The 21,381-nt window shown below is 43.3% G+C and overlaps 1 protein-coding gene across 7 annotated transcripts in view; it reads left to right on the top strand.

Moving 5' to 3' along the window:
• Window positions 1-18,199, top strand: part of igsf9ba (immunoglobulin superfamily, member 9Ba) — a 117,720-nt gene extending 99,521 nt beyond the window's left edge. The window contains exons 14-21 of one of the 7 annotated variants that reach the window (XR_005131721.1): window positions 2,641-2,867; window positions 3,330-3,414; window positions 4,503-4,664; window positions 4,807-4,852; window positions 5,542-5,628; window positions 6,200-7,864; window positions 8,446-10,032; window positions 13,350-13,368. Coding sequence is in view for 5 of the 7 variants with exons in the window: in XM_037546653.1 (XP_037402550.1) it covers window positions 2,641-2,867; window positions 3,330-3,414; window positions 4,503-4,664; window positions 4,807-4,852; window positions 5,542-5,628; window positions 6,200-7,864; window positions 9,902-10,032; window positions 13,350-13,570 (2,624 nt within the window). In the remaining 2 variants the exon portion in view is untranslated. Of the gene's footprint in view, window positions 1-2,640; window positions 2,868-3,329; window positions 3,415-4,502; window positions 4,665-4,806; window positions 4,853-5,541; window positions 5,629-6,199; window positions 7,869-8,445; window positions 10,033-13,349 lie in introns of those variants that run through there. The other 6 variants (XR_005131722.1, XM_037546654.1, XM_037546653.1 and 3 more) reach the window with 6 other exon arrangements.
• Window positions 18,200-21,381: the final 3,182 nt, after the last annotated feature.

Raw genomic sequence — 21,381 nt, 5'->3', positions numbered from 1 at the left:
ATGTTGCACATTGTCACTGTTGAAAAAAGTAGTGAATGAGGCCCAGTGATTTTTCACACTGCGCTATACTAGATCTAGTTAAACAAGATCAGTCATGCTGTCTTGGATTTCTGGCATTGTCAGGATTCTAACTCCCAACAACAGAGAAAAACCTCAAACAGCAACATAGCTAGGGAATGACCGCCAAATCTCTTCGTAATAAGACATCAGTGTCGGGAACATTTCGTTTATCCAGAGAAGTTTATCCATTCTTATCCAGAGAAACCTGAAGCCCTGTAGACTGTGCAATCTCATATGCCAAGGAAATATACTTACATATGTGTCTGACATATATGTACATATAAAAAATTGACACCAATACCTACATTCTTAGATATATTCTAATATATTTGCATATATGTCAACACATTGGCATATAATTAGCATATATTTAAATGCAATAAAATGACACAAGCTCCTGTCTGAAATGAAGCTTATGCCCTGGTCTCCCATGTGAGGAACATGAATGATAAGTGCTGCACTGGTAACTAGTAATGCTGCACTATTAACTGTGAATATTGTCAGGAAATAGTTTTATTTATTAGCATACACATATTGAGCATTATTTATTTAAAAGGTAGTATAGACTAATTTAATTAATAATAATAATGGCTGAATTTTACAGCCCGATTTTTACTTGATAGCTTCAGTCAAGGTTCCAACTAACCTTGATTACCAAGCAGGACTCTTACAGAATACAAAATAAACAGAAAAAACTCCCTTAATGTCTCTGATAACATCATTTACCATTTCATTGTCACAGATTCATGTAAATACACAATGTGGCATATACACTCACCGGCCACTTTATTAGGTAATTGCTTGTTAACACAAATAGCCAATCAGCCAAGCACACGGCCGCAACTCAGGGCATTTTGGCATGTAGAGGTGGTCAAGACAACTTGCTGAAGTGGAGACCGAGCATCAGAACAGGGAAGAAAGGGGATTTAAGGGACTCTGAACGTGGCGTGGTTGTTGGTGCCAGACGGGCTGGTCTGAGTATTTCAGAAACTGCTGATCTACTGGGATTTTCACACACAACCATCTCCAGGGTTCACAGAGAACGGTCCGAAAAAGAGGAAACATCCAGTGAGCGGTCAGTTGTGTGGAGGAAAATGCCTTGTTGATGTGAGAGGTCAGAGGAGAATGGGCAGACTGGTTCCAGATGACAGAAAGGCAGCAGTAACTCAAATAACCACTTATTACAACCAAGGAATGCAGAACACCACCTCTGAACGCTCAACACGTCAAACCTTGAAGAAGATGGGCTACAGCAGCAGAAGACCACACCGGGTGCCACTCCTGTCAGCTAAGAACAGTAAGCTGAGACTACAGTTCGCACGGGCTCACCAACATTGGAGCGCAGAAGATTGGAAAAATGTTGCCTGGTCTGACGAGTCTCGATTTCAGCTGCGACATTCAGACGGTCGGGTCAGAATTTGGCGTAAACAACATAAAAGCACGGATCCATCCTGCGCTGTATCAGCGGTTCAGGCTGGTGGTGGTGGTCTAATGGTGTGGGGGTATAACTATCACTATATTTAAACAACAATAACTATTTAAATATCACAGCCTACCTGAGTATTGTTGCTGACCATTGTGTCCATCCCTTTATGACCACAGTGTACCCATCTTCTGACAGCTACTTCCAGCAGGATAATGCACCATGTCACAAAGCTCCTATCATCTCAAACTGGTTTCTTGAACATGACAATGAGTTCACTGAACTTCAATGGCCTCCACAGTCACCAGGTCTCAATCCAGTAGAGCACCTTTGGGATGTGGTGGAACGGGAGATTCGCATCATAGATGTGCAGCTGACAAATCTGCAGCAACTGCGTGATGCTATCATGTCAATATGGACCAAAATCTCTGAGGAACGTTTCCAACACCTTGCTGAAATTATGCCATGAAGAATTAAGGCAGTTCTGAAGGCAAAGGGGGTCCACCCTTTTACTAGCAAAGTGTACCTAATAAAGTGTCTGGTGAGTGTATATTTTGGATATGAGGAAATTTATGTACATATTCTTTCTATTTGTCCGCATTTGTTGCATTGGTGCTAAGACACCACATGTATTGGTATATATTGCACATATATTTTGGATGTAAAGAAATTTGTGTACATATATTTTTCTTCTTTTTTGCATGTCGTACAGTATGTGATGCTGAAGGTTAACTTTTGGTCAAATTCAAATGTGCTGCATAAGAGGCTCCAGCTTCCCCAGTGACCCAGCAAGATAAGCGGCTTAGAAGATACATTTTGGTTGTGAGGGCACAAATGAGCCACCATAGAGCGTGTTACGTTAAACCGTCATAGACCACAGATTTTCAGTTCTTTTACAGTTAGTGAATTGTGTCTGTGACCCAATTATTGTGACAAACATCATTCAGAACAAACCTGCCTATAAAGAAGTGCTTTGTTGTCCACTTGGAACATATTCAGTCATATTTGCTTGAGCTAAGACACTGAAACCACACGCTTGACATACTGAGTGTGGCATTAATCATCATGATATTGATATCGCAATATTGCCCACTCCTATTCTCTCATCATATTGATTTAAGACAGACTTCTATGCCTGTTGTGTGCATTCCGTCCAGTGTACCCTGTAAGTACCCCGGAACCACTGGTGCTTCTTACCCCACCACGGTGCCTCACAGCCAACCGGACGCAGCAGGGTGTACTGTTGACATGGCTCCCTCCGGCCAACCACACTTCGCCAATAGACCGTTACATCATTGAGTTCCGTCTGGGAGAAAGGTGGGAGGTGCTCGATGACTTGATTCCTGCAGATGAGACTGAGATCATGGCTAGAGACCTCATTCCGGTAAGAGAGTTTAAGGCACACCTGTGTATTCCTGCTTACCTCAGTAAGATTTTAGAAAATTGAACATTTTTCTCATGCAAAAGGTGCATCCTGTAAATACTGTAGATGTTTTATAAACCTGTATGCCTCGTTTTTTTCCTTTATGAAAGACAGCTTAACCTTCTCAAGACAGAAGAATTAGAATTACTTAATAGGCTGAAACAGCTTTTCTATAGCAGGGAAAAATGTCCAGCAACCAGAATGAGAACCTCTATTTTTGTGCTATAGTCTTTCTTCTTCATGTACTTCATCACCTCCTTACACTGAGCAAAGAAACATCAGCAGTTTGCTCACTGGTAACACATTCATGTGATGGATGGAACTGTAGAATTTCATTTACTTAAGCTTTAGTCACTTTAACTTGCATCCTGTTAACCCACTTTAAGGAAATTTTTATGTATTTGCCCACCCCTCTTCCTCCAGGACTCGTGGTACGAATTCCGTGCCCTGGCTGTCATGGATGATCTCATTAGTGAAAGCAGTAATGTAGTGGGAGTGTCAAGCACAGGTGAGAATTAGAAAAAAGCTATTTTAGACCCCATAATTTCACTGCTTTAACCATGTGGAGCTTCAGTGCCCCCTGCTGATCATAATAGATAGTGTGCTTCTTTTCCATACTATGTCTGTGGACGTCAAGTAGGCGTAGCAATCTGATTGAAATATTAGCCCGATTTGTTACGCTTGAATGTCATTTTCCTCGTATGTGTCTGGCTCTGGTTCATATTTGACGATCGGGTTCGAACAGCCCTGCTTTGAACAGATTTTTCCATGTATTCATGCCTGTTTTCGTTTTTCGTCTTTATTCGTCCACTGTACTTTTACTAACTTAAAAAGGTTTTTTTATCTGGCATGTTGCAGTCACCCACACGTGTTGCTGACCAGGTTTATGAGGCCCATGCTTGTAAGAAAATGGACATGTGGGAAAAAAGCAAATTGATTCAGAAGATGTAGCGTTTAATGCAGCCAAAAGGACGTGTAATCTATTTGGCCAAAAGTATTTTAAATGTTATACATTTAATATGTATTATGTTGCATGTACAGACATAAAGCTTTAGGATTAAACAGGTGAAGGCTAACATCTTGCCAGATCAGCACTGAACTGCACATGGAACATAGATTTAAACCTGATTTTGGACTATCTAATTATCTAATGACGTTATTATTGTCACTACACAGTAACCGACACTATCCTGTCAACAGGGGTCAGTTTGGGTCAATTTCGTGCAGAATTTTTTGTGCTTGTGTCAGTTTCAAAACAAGACGTTCTGGTCAGGTTAGGTCTGGACAGTCTGATTGCATTTGGGTTCGAGCCAGACTTTCTATAACTATTGGCAGTACAGGCAGGACAATCACCATAGAGTCAGTATAACAGGGGTCCCTAACGAGCAAATTACATTGTAATTTTACCTTTTAGCTCCTATTAACTTTTTGTTGCACTAGAAGAGCCCAGTTATGCCACTGACATCCACGATTGCAGTAGATTGTTGCCGTGAAATAACATAGATGCTCTGTTGGCTGCTCTGTGAATAACTGCATGCTAGTTGTCCACCACGCTTCCATCTTATTTCATGCTCTGGAGTGTGTCTCCTCTCTCAGACCCCTTCCCTCCCACAGAGATATCTGACGAAGGACTGGCCAGGCCAGTGGTGGCCGGTATCGTGGCTACCATCTGCTTCCTGGCCGCTGCTGTCCTTTTCAGTACCCTTGCTGCCTGCTTTGTCAACAAGCAGCACCGTCGCAAGCTGAAGCGCAAACGAGGTGGGTCTTGCCTCTAAGAACCATGTGATATGCAGCGTGTCCTAATGTACTGGGTATCGACCATAAGAAGCAGTTGCTAACTAGAGCATTCTTAATCCAAGAGTGTGTAATCATGCTTGTGTTCTGTCATCTGTGTCTCTAGATCCTCCTCTGTCGATAACCCATACCAGGAAAAGTGTTGAGTCACCGTAAGTATCGATGCATGGTAACATTCATCATACTTTGCATTGCAACAGATCTGTTGAGTCCCAGGGTCCCTCCAGCACACTGTGTGTGTATGTGCATATGGGTGTGTGCTTATGCGTGAGAAGGAGAGAGCAAGGGCGTTAATGCATGTACAGAGGAGTTAGACCGAATGGCTGACCGTGGCAGCTGCCCTCTTACCATGAGGGACGCATGGAGCTGTATTTGAGTGGTCAACCGTGCGGCTGCTATGAATGCATCTATGCTTACCTCTGCTTTTTGGCAGCGAGATGCATTGATTTGTCATTACCAGCAATCTTATGCAGCTTCTTCGTAGTCTGCTCAGGTGGGGCCTGAACCTTATCAATAACAGCAGAGCACACGATCAACCTGACGCTTATGCATCAGCTCCTGAGAATCGATCAGTTCAGGCATGGCAGCGGGTCACCTCCACATTCAGACACCATATTGAAGTTCATGGGGGGGACTTCATTGGAGGAGAAGGCTGCAAATGGCTTTTTTTGAAATCCCCCCAAACGGGAAAGTCATTCTCCCATCTTGATTTCATGATGGTCCTTGTAGTTTTAGCCCCATGCTCCCATCCATCTCCATCCATCTCCGCATCACTATTTGGAAGCCTGGTCAGGTCTGACGGCCACCTCTTGCCCCCTCTCTATTGTGTCTCTCACCGCAGGCCTCCTCTTACCCCCTTGCCTGGCATTGAGCCCTACTGGGAAGAGCCAGACAGGAGCAGCTACAGGCCCCCATCCACCAGCCCTCAGTGAGTGCCTGCACCTGCACCCCTTTTTCAGCAGATGGCGCTGGCCGCGCCTAGCTGCCTTAGCTGCATGCTTTCTGTTTTGTGGTGCGGAGCTACATTGGTTCGAAGCCCCTTTGGGCAGATAATACACCGCTGCTCCTATGTCTTCTTATGCTTTGATTTTTTTTTTTATGATCTCGGGGTGAACGGTTCTTGAGTAACAGTGGTGTGTGAAGATTAGCTGTAGAGCTGACAAAAATGATAGCATCTGTTAGCTCAGACTGTTTCTGCTGATTTCTCTCTCCTGGTCTCATTCTGTTGTCCCCATCATTGTGTACCATAACACTATATGTTCTTTCATCTTCAGTCCAAGTGACCTATAAATAAAGGTCAAATGTGTGATTTTACTTTGTTTGTCATCAGTGTTAAAAAGAGATTTGGGGGCTCTATTATGATCTTTAGATCATTAAGTCCACTCCAGAGCACTGGTTTTTCAGAAGAGAACATGAATCAATACCTTCTGCCTCTATTTCCTTATATTGTAGTCCTAAGAGTGCCCCATGCTAAGTACCTTGTTTGCTCTGATCGACAGGCTGTCCTCTGGGAAAATCAGTCCAGAGAGCATTGCCTCGTCCCGGCCCCCATCCTTGGCCAGCGTTGGCGTGCCTGGTCTTTACGTGAAGAAGCTGCCGAGCCCAAGGAAAGAGAAGGAGCTGTCTCTGTACAAGAGAACCAAGCGAGCAATAACGGGCAAGAAGTACAGCGTGTCCAAGCATGAGGCTGAGGTCACCACACCCATCGAGCTGATTAGCCGCGGGCCAGACGGCCGCTTTGTGATGGAACCAACAGATGGCGAGACCTCCCTGAAGTCCCGGCGCATCGAGGGCTTCCCCTTCGTCGAGGAGTCGGACTTATACCCTGAGTTCCGGCAGTCAGATGAGGAGAATGATGACCCCGGGCCCCTTCCCCCAGTCATGGCCACGCTCAGGCCCCAGATATCCCCTGTGTCCTCCAGCCAGGAGTCCTACATGCAGCCCCCAGCCTACAGTCCCCGGTTCCAGAGGCCCATGGAAGGTATGAGCATCTTGGAGGGTAGTCGGCTTCAGGCCGCAGGGCAGAGCCGGGTCTCCCACTTTCACAGGGTCTTCCCCCCAGGCCCTTTCTACGGCTATCTAGGTAGCGGCGCCGAGGTGGAGCTCCACCCTCCGTTCTACATGCCCGATGTCAGCCCACGCAGCTCCGCCATGTCCTCCTCCTCACCTCCATACCCCCCTGAGGGGCCCTTCCGCCATCCTGCCATACCCGAGGAGAGGGAGGGGCTGAGGATCCCGCAGTATGGCGCCTCTGGCCACGCCCTCCCGCTGGCGCACAGCCCTCCCTCCTCTCGCTCCACCGAGACCTGGCAACCTCCTGACTTCCCCTTTCTGGGTCAGGAGGGTGCCCGGCTCACTCTCCCACCCCACCATCCCTCTCATCTCCACCGGGACCTCCCTGAGCCACCACCATACTTCTCCTCGCATAGTCGCGCACTCAGCGCCCCGTCTCAGCCCCCCTCCAGCTCGGCTTTCTTGCAGCTGGAGGCTCCCCGGGCCCACCTGAGCCGATCGCCCGGTGAGTTCCCTCCTCCTCCTCCTCCTCCTCCTCAGGGCCTCGCAGCCACGCATGTAACTATGCAACAGGCCCAGAGTCTGGGGCAGTTGAGACACACTGCCCACGGCATGGGCGTACCGGTGTTGCCTTACCCCGGGAGCCCCAGCACGCTGCGCAGCGAGAGCTCGGACGGCTGGCGGCCCGAGCCGGCCCCCTGGCTCAGCCCCAGGGCGAGGGCGCGCCGCCTGGATCTGGGCCTGCAGCAGCAGGTGGTGCTGCAGCCGTCGCGCCTCTCGCCCCTCACCCAGACCCCTCCCAGCTCCCGCGCCGGCTCGCCGGACATCCTGGTGCGCCCGCCACCTCGGCCCAGCATCCTTCGCCACTCGCGCTCACAGGAGATGCCCGAGAGCGCTTCCCGCCACCCTGCCAGCGTCTCGTTCTCCCGGAGGTCCCTGTCCTCTTCCCCTGCCACCTCTCCCACCCAGGGCCTGGGCACCGGCCGCCGGCCTGGCCCTGCCTACCACGCCCACATGGCCTTTGCCACCACAGCGGCCAGCTACCCCTCCCAGTCCCCCTCACCCCCAACGGAGAGCAGCAATGCTTTCGGCCAGCTGCCGTCTCAGAGGAGGACGGATGAGGAGATGCTGCCCTCAGAGCCCTCGCCAGGGTAGGTGTACCGCACCATCGGAAGACTCCAAAAATATGACAAGGATTTTTCATCAACTAGTCTGCAAAAGCAGTACCTTCTCCCTTTTGCCAATTTTGACTACAAAAAATATACAGAAATATACATATACAAGTTTTTCTTAAATTATTATTATACAGGATGCTTTTTCTGTTGCATAATTTTTTCTTTACATTTTTCTTTTCTTTTGAAAGCCTGTGTATGTGTAACTTATCAGCAGTGACATTTTTAGGTTTTAGTGTTTTGAGTGGTTCAGTGTTTTGCTAATGCATTCATGGTGACCTCATGACTCTTTGTTCTCTTTTGTGGGCTGACCATCTCACTCACCCTTTCCAGCTCATTCCTTCCATTTCTCTCTCTCTGTCTCGCGCTGACTCAAGGCTTTCTCCATCGGGGTGGCCTTCTTAGGCGGCCTTCATTGCCAGGGATGAGCCTGCACTTGTCTCTCGCAATGTCCATCCTCATCTAGAGTAGTGACGGCTGTTTTTTTTTCTTCCTTTTGTCCTTTTTTGTCCTCCTTAGGCTGTGATAGTCTTACCTTCTTTGTTTTTGATTGATCTCAGCTATCTGGGCAGCATTGTTGTGACCAGGTCCTCTACACCATAATAGGTAAGGGTTGAATCCATGTCTGAAAGGGGAGGGGTTAGCAGGAGGGGTTTTAAATCATTCTCATTTAAAGGGGAATGACGTAATGTTGTTTTTTGCCAAATCACACATTGGACAGATTTAAGAAATGAATACAAATTTTTATTGAAAGTGCTGGAAGAATTTAATAACATGTAGATTTTTATGGCGAAGTAACAAATCAGAATTTGGTCCTTTTTTGACCCAAAAAAGAGGATAAGCTAAGATGGTACTTGATATTTTAACAGAAGACTTCCATATTCCCCTTTAAACTTTTGTTCCATGTCCAAAAATATCATGCATGCTTCTCTAAGTACTTTTCCTCGATGCCGAATCAGTAATGGCGACTCTTGAACTAAAATTTTCGTCGCATTTGTCGTCCCCGTGGTTTGGTTTTATTTCTTTCATGTGACCGTTCTTTACCGCCATTCTTCCCCCCCTCCCTGCCATCTCTTCTCCTGTCAGCATGGTGAAGCCACTGTACACTGTATTCATGGTAACCGGAGTGTGTTTGATGTGACGGACTGTAGTGCTCGGCCATGTCTCCCCCCCTCTACTAATGCCTTTCGCTTTCTCTCTCCACAGCCTCAGCAGCAGGGGAGACTGTCTATAAACGCTTTGTGTTTCTATGCCTTGTGAAACCCATGAGTTGTTGGCTGACTCTTCCGTGTGGATTTTTCAGTTTTCATGATCTCCGTGTCATAATAGAGGGATGGCATGTATGATAAAAAAACAAACAAAACAAAAGGGGAATGCTTTTGCAGGAAAACCTGACTTGTACTGGAGCTCCCATAGGATTTGCTGCCCTGCCCGTTGATATGGTTGCTGGGCAATGGCTGATTTTGACTAGTTTTTCTTTTTTATTATACAAGGGAGAGTGCTTACAACTTGACAGGAGCTTACAGCATGAGGTAAACAATGCTAATGTTCATTTGCTCACCCTCTGAAGACTCAATGAGAAGAAAATTGAAAACTGACCCAACTAAAAACAGAACTAATTTAACCGGAATGAATTCTGTAGGAAATTCTGAGTGAGAGCTTTCATGGTATTTGTTGTCTTGTTTGTATGCTTATTTTTAAGATTTGTATTTTTTTACACTTTTATTTGTATTTTCATTTGGTGGGTAGAGAAATTTCAAATGAATCATTCACAAAATTAGTATCTGTCACCGGTAATACAGCTTATCAAGTTGAATCATGGTTGATATGATTTTACCTTGTTGCTCAATGAGGTTTCTTGTGTAAATTCTGTAATTATTAAGCATCTCTGTGTCAGTGTGTAACGGCATCCCAGAGGGCACTTTTAACTCAGTAACAGATGTGGGGAGGGTGGCGCACTCTGGTGGCTGTGTAAAGTAATGCAGCTCGTTTTGCCTCTGCCTGCCTGTCTTTTAGGGAACCTCTAGGTGCAGTGAGAGTCCCTGCAGGGTCTGAGAGCTTCGAAGCACTGATTTTTCATTGTATTAAAAAAGCCAAGAAAGTAGCGGCCAACAACAACAACAACTCCAAAGCCAAGAAAAGAACAGGTAGGTTTTATCTTGTTTTTCCACATGAGATAAAGGTAACAGTGTGTTTTAGAGCAGCAACATTTGCTTGTATTTATAGCATCATTGTGTAGATTGTAGAGTGAATTGCAAACTTGTTTGCCACAATGGCACATTGCCAGTCAGCCCAGATCCTTGTTTTGAGTCAAAACAAGTTGAAACGCATATTTCACTGTAAACTTGCAGCTGATGTGAAATTGTAACGAGAGTTATTATTTGCTTGAACTCAACAAGCAGCTCCTCTGTCTCCATGTCTTGCTACTCATATGCAGGCAGGTCTTTTCACCTTTTTCCCTCTCCTTCCTAGCTCTCTCATTGGCTGTTGCCTGAATTTCTCATTCGTTTACGTTGCTAACCACATCTTAGTGCAAGACTCGTGAACATTTTGAGTCTTAGAAATCAACCGTTTGAAAATATGGGATCGGACGGCTAAAGACTGACTCCTTTCTCCTTCATACTACCAAATCGTCCGATCTGTCAGTTGCTCCAGATCAAGCGCGCAACCCGGAAAATCGCTTTAGATTGTGAACATTTGTTGGAGGGGACAAATCAGGGTTAAAACTGGGCTAAAACATCGGGTAACATAGGCCCAGCTTGACACCACTTCCACTCGTCCATAGCACCACTGCTACTTCTTATGTCTTATGGACATCCACACCCTAGCTGATGATATGAATACTCCTCATCATAACCCACATTGTTTCCATAACCGTTATGCAAGGTTCTCAATTCTAATGATAATGAAAGCTATAATAATAGCTTTCCATTTTAGAGAAATTAATCCTGCTAAATATACCTGAATGTGGGGCGTAAGCCAGGTGAGTGGAAACACATGACAGGACAGCTGGATAGAACAGCGCATGTAATCAGCATATCAGCCTAGAGATAAAGACCGTCTGAATGCTCTCACAACCAGCCTGTTCAGTAACAGAGTCAGCGCAGCATTAGGCACTCAACAGCACAGAAACAGAGAGTTTCTAGATGTTGTACGTATGATTTATAAACTGGCATTCATTTTCCTGACCCTCTAGCCCATAATGGACAAAACAGCCCATTACAATAGGCTCTCGATACCCTGAGAGTTTAAGAAGCTGGAAAGCTTATATCTTATGCCAAAACGTAATAGTTGGTAACTCTGAAAAAGCTAATTGGATAGCTCTCTTGTGTTTTGGCTGTTATTCACACATTGTCTAACCGATTGCCCACTGACACAAGATTAGAGGACAGACTACTTAATCCCTCTTTACCATCAAACAGTGGTTGAGTTAGACTCATGGTTTGACGTGTTGAGTGAGGAACTGAATTTTGCTTTAACCTTCTTCTCTACTTTTGGATGGCAGGACAGCACAGGAACATTTGGAACTTGCGTATTGATGCATATTCAAAAATCTTTGCATTCTTAAAACATGTAAGATACTAGAGTGGTATTTTAGTGGTTTCATGGGCATAAAAAACAATACATAAAACTATATAACAATGTATTATTCAGTCTTATTTTTAACGGTTTAAATTACACCTTTAAAGCTTATTATCAGTACCTCGTACACTATATTGCCAAAAGTATTCACTCACCCATCCAAATCATTGAATTCAGGTGTTCCAATCACTTCCGTGGCCACAGGTGTATAAAGCCGAGCCCCTAGGCCTGCAGACGGCTTCTACAGACATTAGTGAAAGAATGGGTCGCTCTCAGGAGCTCCAGCGTGGTACCGTGATCGGATGCCACCTGGGCAGCAAGTCCAGTCGTGAAATTTCCTCACTACTAAATATTCCACAGTCAACTGTCAGTGGGATTATAGCAAAGTGGAAGCGATTGGGAACGACAGCAACTCAGCCACGAAGTGGTCGGCCACGTAAAATGACAGAGTGGGGTCAGCGGATGCTGAGGGGCATAGTGCGCAGAGGTCACCGACTTTCTGCTCAATTGCTACAGACCTTCAAATGTCATCTGGCCTTCAGATTAACTCAAGAACAGCATAGAGAGCTTCATGGAATGGGTTTCCATGGCCGAGCAGCTGCATCCAAGCCTTACATCACCAAGCGCAATGCAAAGTGTGGAATGCAGTGGTGTAAAGCGCCGCCACTGGACTCTAGAGCAGTGGACACGTGTTCTCTGGAGTGACCAATCACGCTTCTCCGTCTGGGAATCCGATGTACGAGTCTGGGTTTGGCGGTTGCCAGGAGACGGTACTTGTCTGACTGCATTTTGTAAATTGTGTAAAGTTTGGTGGAGGGGGGATCATGGTGTGGGGTTGTTTTTCAGGAGTTGGGCTCGGCCCCTTAGTTCCAGTGAAAGGAACTCTTAAAGCTTCAGCACCAAGAGATTTTGGACAATTTCGTGCTCCCAACTTTGTGGGAACAGTTTGGGGACGGCCCCTTCCTGTTCCAACATGACTGCGCACCAGTGCAGAAAGCAGGTCCATAAAGACACGGATGAGCGAGTTTGGTGTGGAAGAACTTGACTGGCCTAGAACACCTTTGGGATGAATTAGAGCGGAGACTGTGAGCCAGACCTTCTCGTCCAACATCAGTGTCTGACCTCACAAATGTGCTTTTGGAAGAACGGTCAAAAATTCCCAATGAACACACTCCTAAACCTTGTGGAAAACCTTCCCAGAAGAGTTGAAACTGTTATAGCTGCAAAGGGTGGGCCGACATCATATTAAACCCTATGGATTAAGAAGGGGATGTCACTCAATACTTTTGGAAATATAGTGTATATTGTTTATATACAGTTGTGTGCAAATGTTTTTTTTTTCAGTTTGTTAAGCTCAACAAAGAAATTGTGCACTAAAATATTTAACTGTTATCTCTGTAGAGGATTTGAACTTATTTTTACTTGGACTGCTGTCACACGGCTCTTTTTATTATTTTACGTTATGGTACTTCATGCAGTCTTTTTACTTAATTTGATGAGGACCACAGCAGAAATAAACTTTTGATGGTTTTGGTTATTTTTTGATATTTTCTGTCATTTTAGTGCATGTTAATTGTCACACACTCATTGATCAGCATTTTACTTTTGTTTTACAAAATCACAGAAGACATGTCTGCAAATGCCTTTGCAGTGAAAAAAGACGTTTAATACAAAAGTACTAATTTCATCCTCTAAAATGTAATGGTCAGGACTAAATGGACGATTAAAGTTTAATAGAAGGTTTTAACAAAGCTGCTTTATAAATAGGACGCATTGTTATTATGTTCCTTCTCATTGTTCCTTGTCTTGCTTGGTCGTGACAGCTGTGGCAGGATTATTCAGTGTTGTTATCCTTCTCTCTCCTTTGCACTGCTGTCTCTAGATGTGTCCTTCTCTCAGACCCAGCAGCACCACGCATCTCAGGCACCCCAGCAAAGACAAGAGATCAGCTCTCCCACCAGGAAGAGGAGGAAAAAAACACTGAGAAAATCCCCTTATCTCCACTTATCTTCCATGCTGCGCTGGTCTTCCCCAAGAGAAGACCAGAAAGCCCTATTGGCCAGCGTGAACTCCACCCGCCCAAACTATGGCTCTCTGCTCTGACCAGTCCAAATCCTGCAGCAGCGAAGTGGATATGCAGTCAGTATTGTCTTTGACTTTAAACAGTAACTTCAGATTTACTCCCCTCCTTTTGGCACAACGTACGCGTGCGTTAACAAAGAGGAGAGAAAAAGTTTTCAGAAGAGAAACCAGGATTACCCAAAGTAATCCATTACTTATCTTAAAAACCTTGCAGACACAGTTAGCTTTTGTCTAGAGCTAAATTTGAAGCGTCTGAATTATTGTGCTTATTGTGAAACCTGAAGAGATCTAAGCTGTCCCTCAGAAACATGTAATTAACACAGGGTTTCTTTTCTTCCTCTTATGAAATATACCTCAGAAAAATTCAATTCTGGCACATATTATAGCACGTAGACCATCATTTGTGCAAGCTAACAGTATTTTATAATGAGTTCAAAGGCTTCTGCTGTCTGTTTTTGGCAACCCTCCAATAATATTTAGTATTATTTGTTCCAGTGACAAGGCATTGATCCAGAGAGTGCTAAATTGCCATGCCTTTTTTTAGATGTGTCAGTGTCATCCAATGCAAAGCACAGAATCTCATAGAAATTGTAAGCTACAACAGAGTCTTTGGATCCCAATGCAATACTGGCCTGCTGCTATATTTGGATCTTTCGTCATAAACCTTTCTGAGGGGGCTCTTATGTGCTAAGTATAGTCGCTTTAGCCCACTTTCTCTACAATCTCTCAGTGTAAACCCATTTTTATTTGTAGTTTATTTTCGAACACAGACGATCAGTGCTATTTTTTGATATACTGAGTAGTCAATGTGGGGACTGAACATAGGAACACGAAAAAAAAACAAACATACTTTTGTACTTTTTGGGAGAAAACATGTAGTTACAGTGAACAAAAAAAAATCTTTGGCATGTTAAAGGTGACATTAACTCTAGACTGCTAGTCATTTTGTTTCTTGAGATATTTCAAAGACTGCCTTTTCCAGAGGATTTTTGATTGAATTAATGCTCACGCCTCCGATTCTCTTTTGTACACTAGAGATGGGGAACGACATTAATTGCTAAGACAAGAAACTCACAGTGTGTCATGAAACGGTGCTCCGAGTTTTCCTCGGTGTATGCTTCAGAATCGGCTTTTAAAAGAAAGCACCTCAAAAATTGGGAGCAATTGACTTTTTGCCAAATCCCGATGTCAGAAGAGTGTGATTTGTATGTCTCTCGGGTTCTGCTTAGCCCTTGCGTTCATACCTACACGCTCAACATGTGGGTGGTGGGCGGCGTGTCTTTGGACGTTCTTTATTCCAAATTGCTCCGTCTTGATATGACGATTACAAATGTAACTTTCAAACATTCAAGTAATGTAAGTATTGTGACCCTTACGCAAATGTAATTAGAAGTCGTGAAATGCATTGTTAGTGTAATGTTGAACTGTTTCAATCAGTTTGATAGAGATAATCAAGTATTAATTCATAGGTTATTTTAGATATACACCAAGGAAGTACTGTAGATATTGTGCAGACAAATGAAAACACGACATATACCAATGAGATATTAACATCAGTCTAATCATTTGAAAACGTAACCGCGAGTTGTCTAGAACGCTTTATTCCTGACAAAGTGGACTACTAAAAGTAGCTTGAGAGAGATTTTTAAGGGGGGAAAAAAAAAGCATGGATTACTCTCATAATCTTTGGTTTTCCATCCATCCTAACTGTTCGTAGGGCCCAGCGAAGGTTTGTGTCACTGGAGTACAGCTAACCAGTTTCTAATCTCTTAAATGCTTTATTGTGTCTGGAGCTCACTAACAGCTGCTGACCTGCAGCTAACCCTCTGCGCTGGGTCAGTTTAGCTCTAACCGATGATGAATGTATGGTTTGGTTTGAGGACTACTGACTTGTTTTCGTCATTTGAAAGCCTGCTGTTGTATTATTTAAAAGCCCACTGTTCATGTACCTGTTTGTCTGAACTGACTCTCCCATTTAACCCCTTTTTGAAGAAGCCCTGCAGTATTACAGTCCGTGATCATGGAAGAGGGAATTAACCACTCAACCGCAGACGTTTTGAGGCAAACCCTGAACTGATTGCATAGAGAGTATGTTCGATATGAGTAAAAGAAGTGTTATTGCATGAGAGCTAATGTTGGTGCCCACATGTTCCTTTTTGTCCCACAACATTTTCAAACGGTCTAGCGTTTTCCAGCTGTTGCTAATAGACTGCACAAGTCCAGGTCGTTTTCCCTCATGTATTATACTATGTATGAGTTTGTGAAGCTGCTTTACATGTGTAGAAGGTGGAGGCCGCAGTACGGCGTCCACATTTACTTGCCTTTAGCCCGCTGAATGAAAAAGCTAAGGACAACTTATGGACAAAGTCCATCTAACGTTTTTGTCCATTCGCGTTAAGAAAACATGAAGAAGTCCTACGAAATATACACATGTTTACATTACTTAGAAATAACCGTGTGAGGATGTAGGCACATCGTACGCATTATGACTTGGTGCTATGTCTTTTTGAACTCTCGTGGTGCTGTGTTTTCAGAGGTCAACACGTAACGATTCATGCACAGTCCTCTGTCTTAAACTAACTCAACTATAGCTCCATTGTGGTTCCTCTCGTCCAGGTTTCATAGTGAGTAGGGTTGTAAGCAATAATAAAACCATTCTAACAGGACAGAACCTGCATTCTCACTGCATATCTCGCTACAGAAATGGAAAAACAAGGCTTGAGGCATTTCAGATTCAGGCTTGAGGAATTTCATATTCAGTGTTAAACACAGGGGATTGTTTGAAGCTACAAGGAATTTATAGAAAGATTGACGAAGATTTGCTGACCTTTAGAACCAAAAAAGGAGCAAATCGAAGCGCTGATGCTTCTCAGTGTAAGCAGGGTATATTTAAAATGTTCCACGGAGCATGGACAGGACCTAGCAAAGGGCAGTCTGGAGAAACAAATACAGTATTAATGTTTTTACAGTGATTTTTACAAACACAGTGACGTGATACGGCTGTCACACTGCTACACGGTGACAGTATTTCTGTCCATCCAAAACAGGCGTTCTTCAGACAGTTGATGGGAATCTTCTTTTTTTTCTTTCTTCTCTTTTTTTTTTTCCTCCAGTATGTGCATGGAGACCAGATCTAATACGTCTCTCTTGTAGAATATAACTAAAACTGTACATGTAGACACGCCCCCTTTTTTTTTTTGCTTGTTATGATAAAAAAAAGACTAACTCTTAAGAGGGCTCATTCGCAGGAATTGTCATATCAACTCTTTGCCTGAATTCGCTTATTATGCTTTCTTTTATGATCCGTGATCTTATTTACTGTGCTGTGTGAAACTCTTAACTTTTTTTATGTTTCATTTCTAACTAATTTCGCATACGCTCAGCTTCCATTCGTCCACTCATGCGTTGTTCTTTTTCATTTTATTTTTTTTCATTGCTTTTCATGTTTACCAGCACTGAGAATCTAGAATGTACTACTACATTATGCACTAATTTATGACTGTTTTAAGATTTAAACCTCATATGTAGAGCTAGTGCTCATTGGAAGCATATGTCAAAACTGCGTTAATCGTGCATTTTCTAACTGCATTTGATTTGTGTCGTACGTGACTTTTTTGTTTTTTAATTTTTTTTACAGGTTTTTTTTTTTATGTAGATGGTTTCTGGGCTGACTTTTGTTTTGCATACGTTGCTCATTGTTTTTCCACCTCAAATGCAGTGTACTGAGACTGTTCACGTGTTACAAAACACACAAATAATAGACCGTTCTTACTTTCTTTCCTCTCATTTCTCTGATTTATATGGTTGAATGACTGAATGACTTCATTAATTTGAGGCTTCTTTGTTTTTGGTAATCTGATTTATTTCAGGTATTATTCTTGAACAGTATGGTGCTGTACCAAAGCCTTATGTAAAATATTATTCTGCTGTATTGTTTGACTCTTCTTCCACTGCTGTTAAGACAAGTGAACACTCTCCAAGAAAATCGTGACATGTTGCTAGCCAAACCGACTGATACGACTCCGGTGCAGTGTGCCTCGAACTCCTCGTCCTTGAATAATACTTCTCAGTGAGGTCAGGGACTTTCAAAATACTACCACATGCTCAGTAAGACAGTACGATTTGGTGCCTGGTGTGTCTTCATCATGCCTGCTGCTAGGAGTAAATGTAAATGGTGTCTCATATCTGTATAACATTACCTTAACCATGTCGTGGGTCTCCACTCTTTTTACTCATTTGGACTTTGTGGAGCAGCATCGTAACTAAAAGGGATCAATCTGGTAGAAAGTAATGCCATTATATATATCAACAAGGGAAACATCCCATTGTTTTTTTGGTTCTTTTCATATGAGCACATTAAAAGCCGAACATGCTATCCTAACTATCCTAACACATTGTCTGAGGTCTGCTTCCAGAAGCAGGTTAGGTTGTGGTAGATCTAGGCTGTTAGGCTGTCCGTATGCTGTCTCAGATGGTCCAATTGAGGTATTGTAATGTGGAGCAGTTAAAATAGCATTGTTTACATCACCTGATGCCCAGATATGCACATTTTGGCAGGTTCTATTAAGTTGACATTTTCCAATGCTTCGTTCCATCTAATAACCCTCTAAAATTTTTGTATTTTGATATAATAAAATACATAAGAGTATATTGAGTCGTCTGCGGGTCATTTGTTTTTCATTCTTGGGTGGTCGTCGTTGGTACCACAGTGGTCACTAACCCTGCTCCTGGAGATCTACCTTTTTGCAGACTTTAGGTCCACCCCTCATCCATCTAATCATTACCTGAAGAAGTCCTTGATAAGTTGTATAAGATGTGTTGGACTTCATTTGGAGGTGAAACCTGCAGAAATGTGGATCTCCAGGAGGAATATAGATGAGCATTTTTTACTTTATTTACTAAGGACTGCAGTAAAAATGAACCTTTACTCTTTGACCACAAGGAGTTAGTATTGGGTTCAAGGTATTCCATAAAAGTGTTGGGGAGTCATTTAGAGGGCAGTGCCCCACCAACCAATCATCATGCCCCACTGCTTTTTGTAAATGCTTCTATAGCAACAAAAACAAACAATGAGAAACTAGACTTTGTGCACACTCCTAATGATTGCTGTGTGCACCGTGATACACTATATGGACAAAAATATTGGGACACCTCCAGGAGGTTTTATAGCATCCCATTCTAAATCCATAGACATTAATATGGAGTTGGTCCCCCCTTTGAAGCTAAAACAGGTTCCACTCTTCTGGGAAGCTTCCTACAAGATTTTGGAGTGTGTGAGAATTTTTGCCCATTCTTCCAGAAGAGCATTGGTGAGGTCGGACAGTGATGTTGGGTGAGAGGGCCTGGCTCGCAATCTCTGTTCTAGTTCATCCCAAAAGTGTCTGATGGGGTTGAGGTCAGGACTCTGTATGGGCCAGTCAAGTTCTTCCACACTAAACTCACCAAAACGCGCCTATATCCACCTTGCGTTTTGCACTGGGGCTCATGCTGGAACAGAAAAGGGCCTTCCTCAAACTGTTCCCACAAAGTTGGAACCAATCAAGCAATCAATTGTCCAAAATATCTTGGTCTGCTGAAATATTAAGATTTAGCTTTACTGCAACTAAGGGGCTTAGGCTGAAAAACAACCTCATATAATTATCCCTCCTCCACCAAACTTTACAGTTGGCACAAAGCAGTCGGGCAGGTAACGTTCTCCTGGCATTTGCCAAGCCCAGACTCATCCAACAGACTGCCAGATAGAGAAGCACGATTCATCACGCCCCAGATTATGTTTCCACTGCTCCAGAGTCCAGTGGCAACATAGTTTACACCACTCCATCCAATGCTTGCCATTGTGTTTGGTGATGTAAGGCTTGCATGCAGTTGCTCGACCATGGAGTCATGGTCATGTCATGAAGTTCCCAGCGCAGTTTTTGTGCTGATGTTACTGCCAGAGGAGATTTGGAACACTGCAGTTATCGAGTCTGCAGAGCATTGGCAACGTTTATGTAATATGCGCCTCAGCGCTTGGCGACCTGCTCTGTTACTTTATGTGGTCAGCCACATCATGGCTGAGTTGCTGTGGTTCCTGAACACTTTCGCTTTTCAATAATACCACTTACAGTTGATTCTGGAATATCTAAGAGGGAAGAAGGTTCACAGACTGACTTGCTATTATAGTACCACATTTACAAATGTTTGTAAAGGCAGACTGCATGGCTAGGTGCTTGATTTTATACACCTGTGGCAATGGCACTAAAAGAAACACCTGAATCCAGTGATTAAGAGGTGTGTTACAATACGTTTGTCCATATAGTGTATATAAGGCTACATCCATTAACACAGTAAGCTTTTAAAGGATCACTCTGTGTGTTTTTTAGGGATGCGCTGCATTTGTAGAAAGGTAATTAGCAGATTTCCTAAATGGTTAGACCTTTGGTGATTTGCTGCAAATGTGGCTGTCCTGTTGATAATTTCCTGAAGGTGTTTGTTCCTTTAGACGGGTGTAAAGTACATTTGCCCCCTTACTTTTCCTGCATTTTATGTTTGTTTGTTTTTTTTTTATGTGCACTGCCATTGTTTTCAGGTGCCCCGCTCATGATTTATTTCGTCCACCTAAACTAAATAAAGTCTTGAACAATTCTCAGCAACTGATGTGACAGTCTGTAGTGAGAAGCAGCTACAGAATAAATGTTTGTGTTATAAAACTGTGTTAGTATGAATATTCGAATACCTATTTGCATATATTTCATATAATCACCATGTGGTATTTCAGAGAGAACTAGAAGTAAGGTACAGTCATAAACGTGTTTTTGTTTCAAAATATTTATTTATTTATTTTTGCCATTTAGAATATTCACGCACAAAAAGCTCTTATTAGACATAAACATCAGAGCCCATAAAGCTGTCATGTTTGCTGCTAACGGCCACCATCACAATAAAACATTTCCACACCATATTGATCTGTTAGAATGGGTTTCTACACTCACTTGGGAAAATGTATCACTAAACAGGCTGATAGTTAAACTGTGCCACATGCCGCCTGGAGTTGACCACACGGTTCAGCTATCTCTTTCACAGAATGCCTGCCCTTTTAAGCCCGTCCACTTTGCAGCCAGTGGAAGAAATGTTTAGGCTACAAGCGACTTTCAAAGCTTAAATATAAACAGAGCTGGGTAGAGTAGAATAAGAACCCCCCAAAGCAACCAAAGTCAGCTTGAGTTCTTCACGTACTGGCTGCCTACAGAGCTACAGTGAAATTTCCGAATGCTCCCAGTATCTTAAAATAGGAATAGGAAGAGAATATTCTGTCTTTTTGTGCTACTTTTGGTCTAAAACAGCTCACAATTGTGAAGTACGAACAGCTGAAAGGCAGTGCTGTCATCGACAGAACAGGATGAAAAACATTAAACGTGAAATCGAAATGTTGAAAATGTTTTCATAAAACAACCGTTTGAGGTTTAAACAAAGTCATTCAAAGTAGTTAGATGCAAAATGATCCACAGCACTGAAACTCACTGACCTGGAATATCTTTACAGTGATGGTGACAGCACAATGTCTGCGTGCAAATATAGCAACATACATGCAGATATATATATTTGTGTTACAGACTATAGTCTCTGCATACTTTGCCAACCCCCTTTTACCCTGTTCTTCAATGGTCAGGACCCACCACAGAGCAGGTATGATTTGGGTGGTTGGCACTAGGCAGCATATTAGTAACCATTTCATGTCATGGCATTTTGTGAGGGAGATTTTACATTTATTTACATTTATGGCATTTGGCTGACGCTCTTATCCAGAGCGACTTACAATTTGATCATTTTTACACAGGTAGGCCAAGGCAGTG

This window comes from Pygocentrus nattereri, chromosome 17 (assembly GCF_015220715.1).
Source record: "Pygocentrus nattereri isolate fPygNat1 chromosome 17, fPygNat1.pri, whole genome shotgun sequence".
NCBI lineage: Eukaryota > Metazoa > Chordata > Actinopteri > Characiformes > Serrasalmidae > Pygocentrus > Pygocentrus nattereri.
This window is presented reverse-complemented; position numbering and strand designations above follow the sequence as displayed.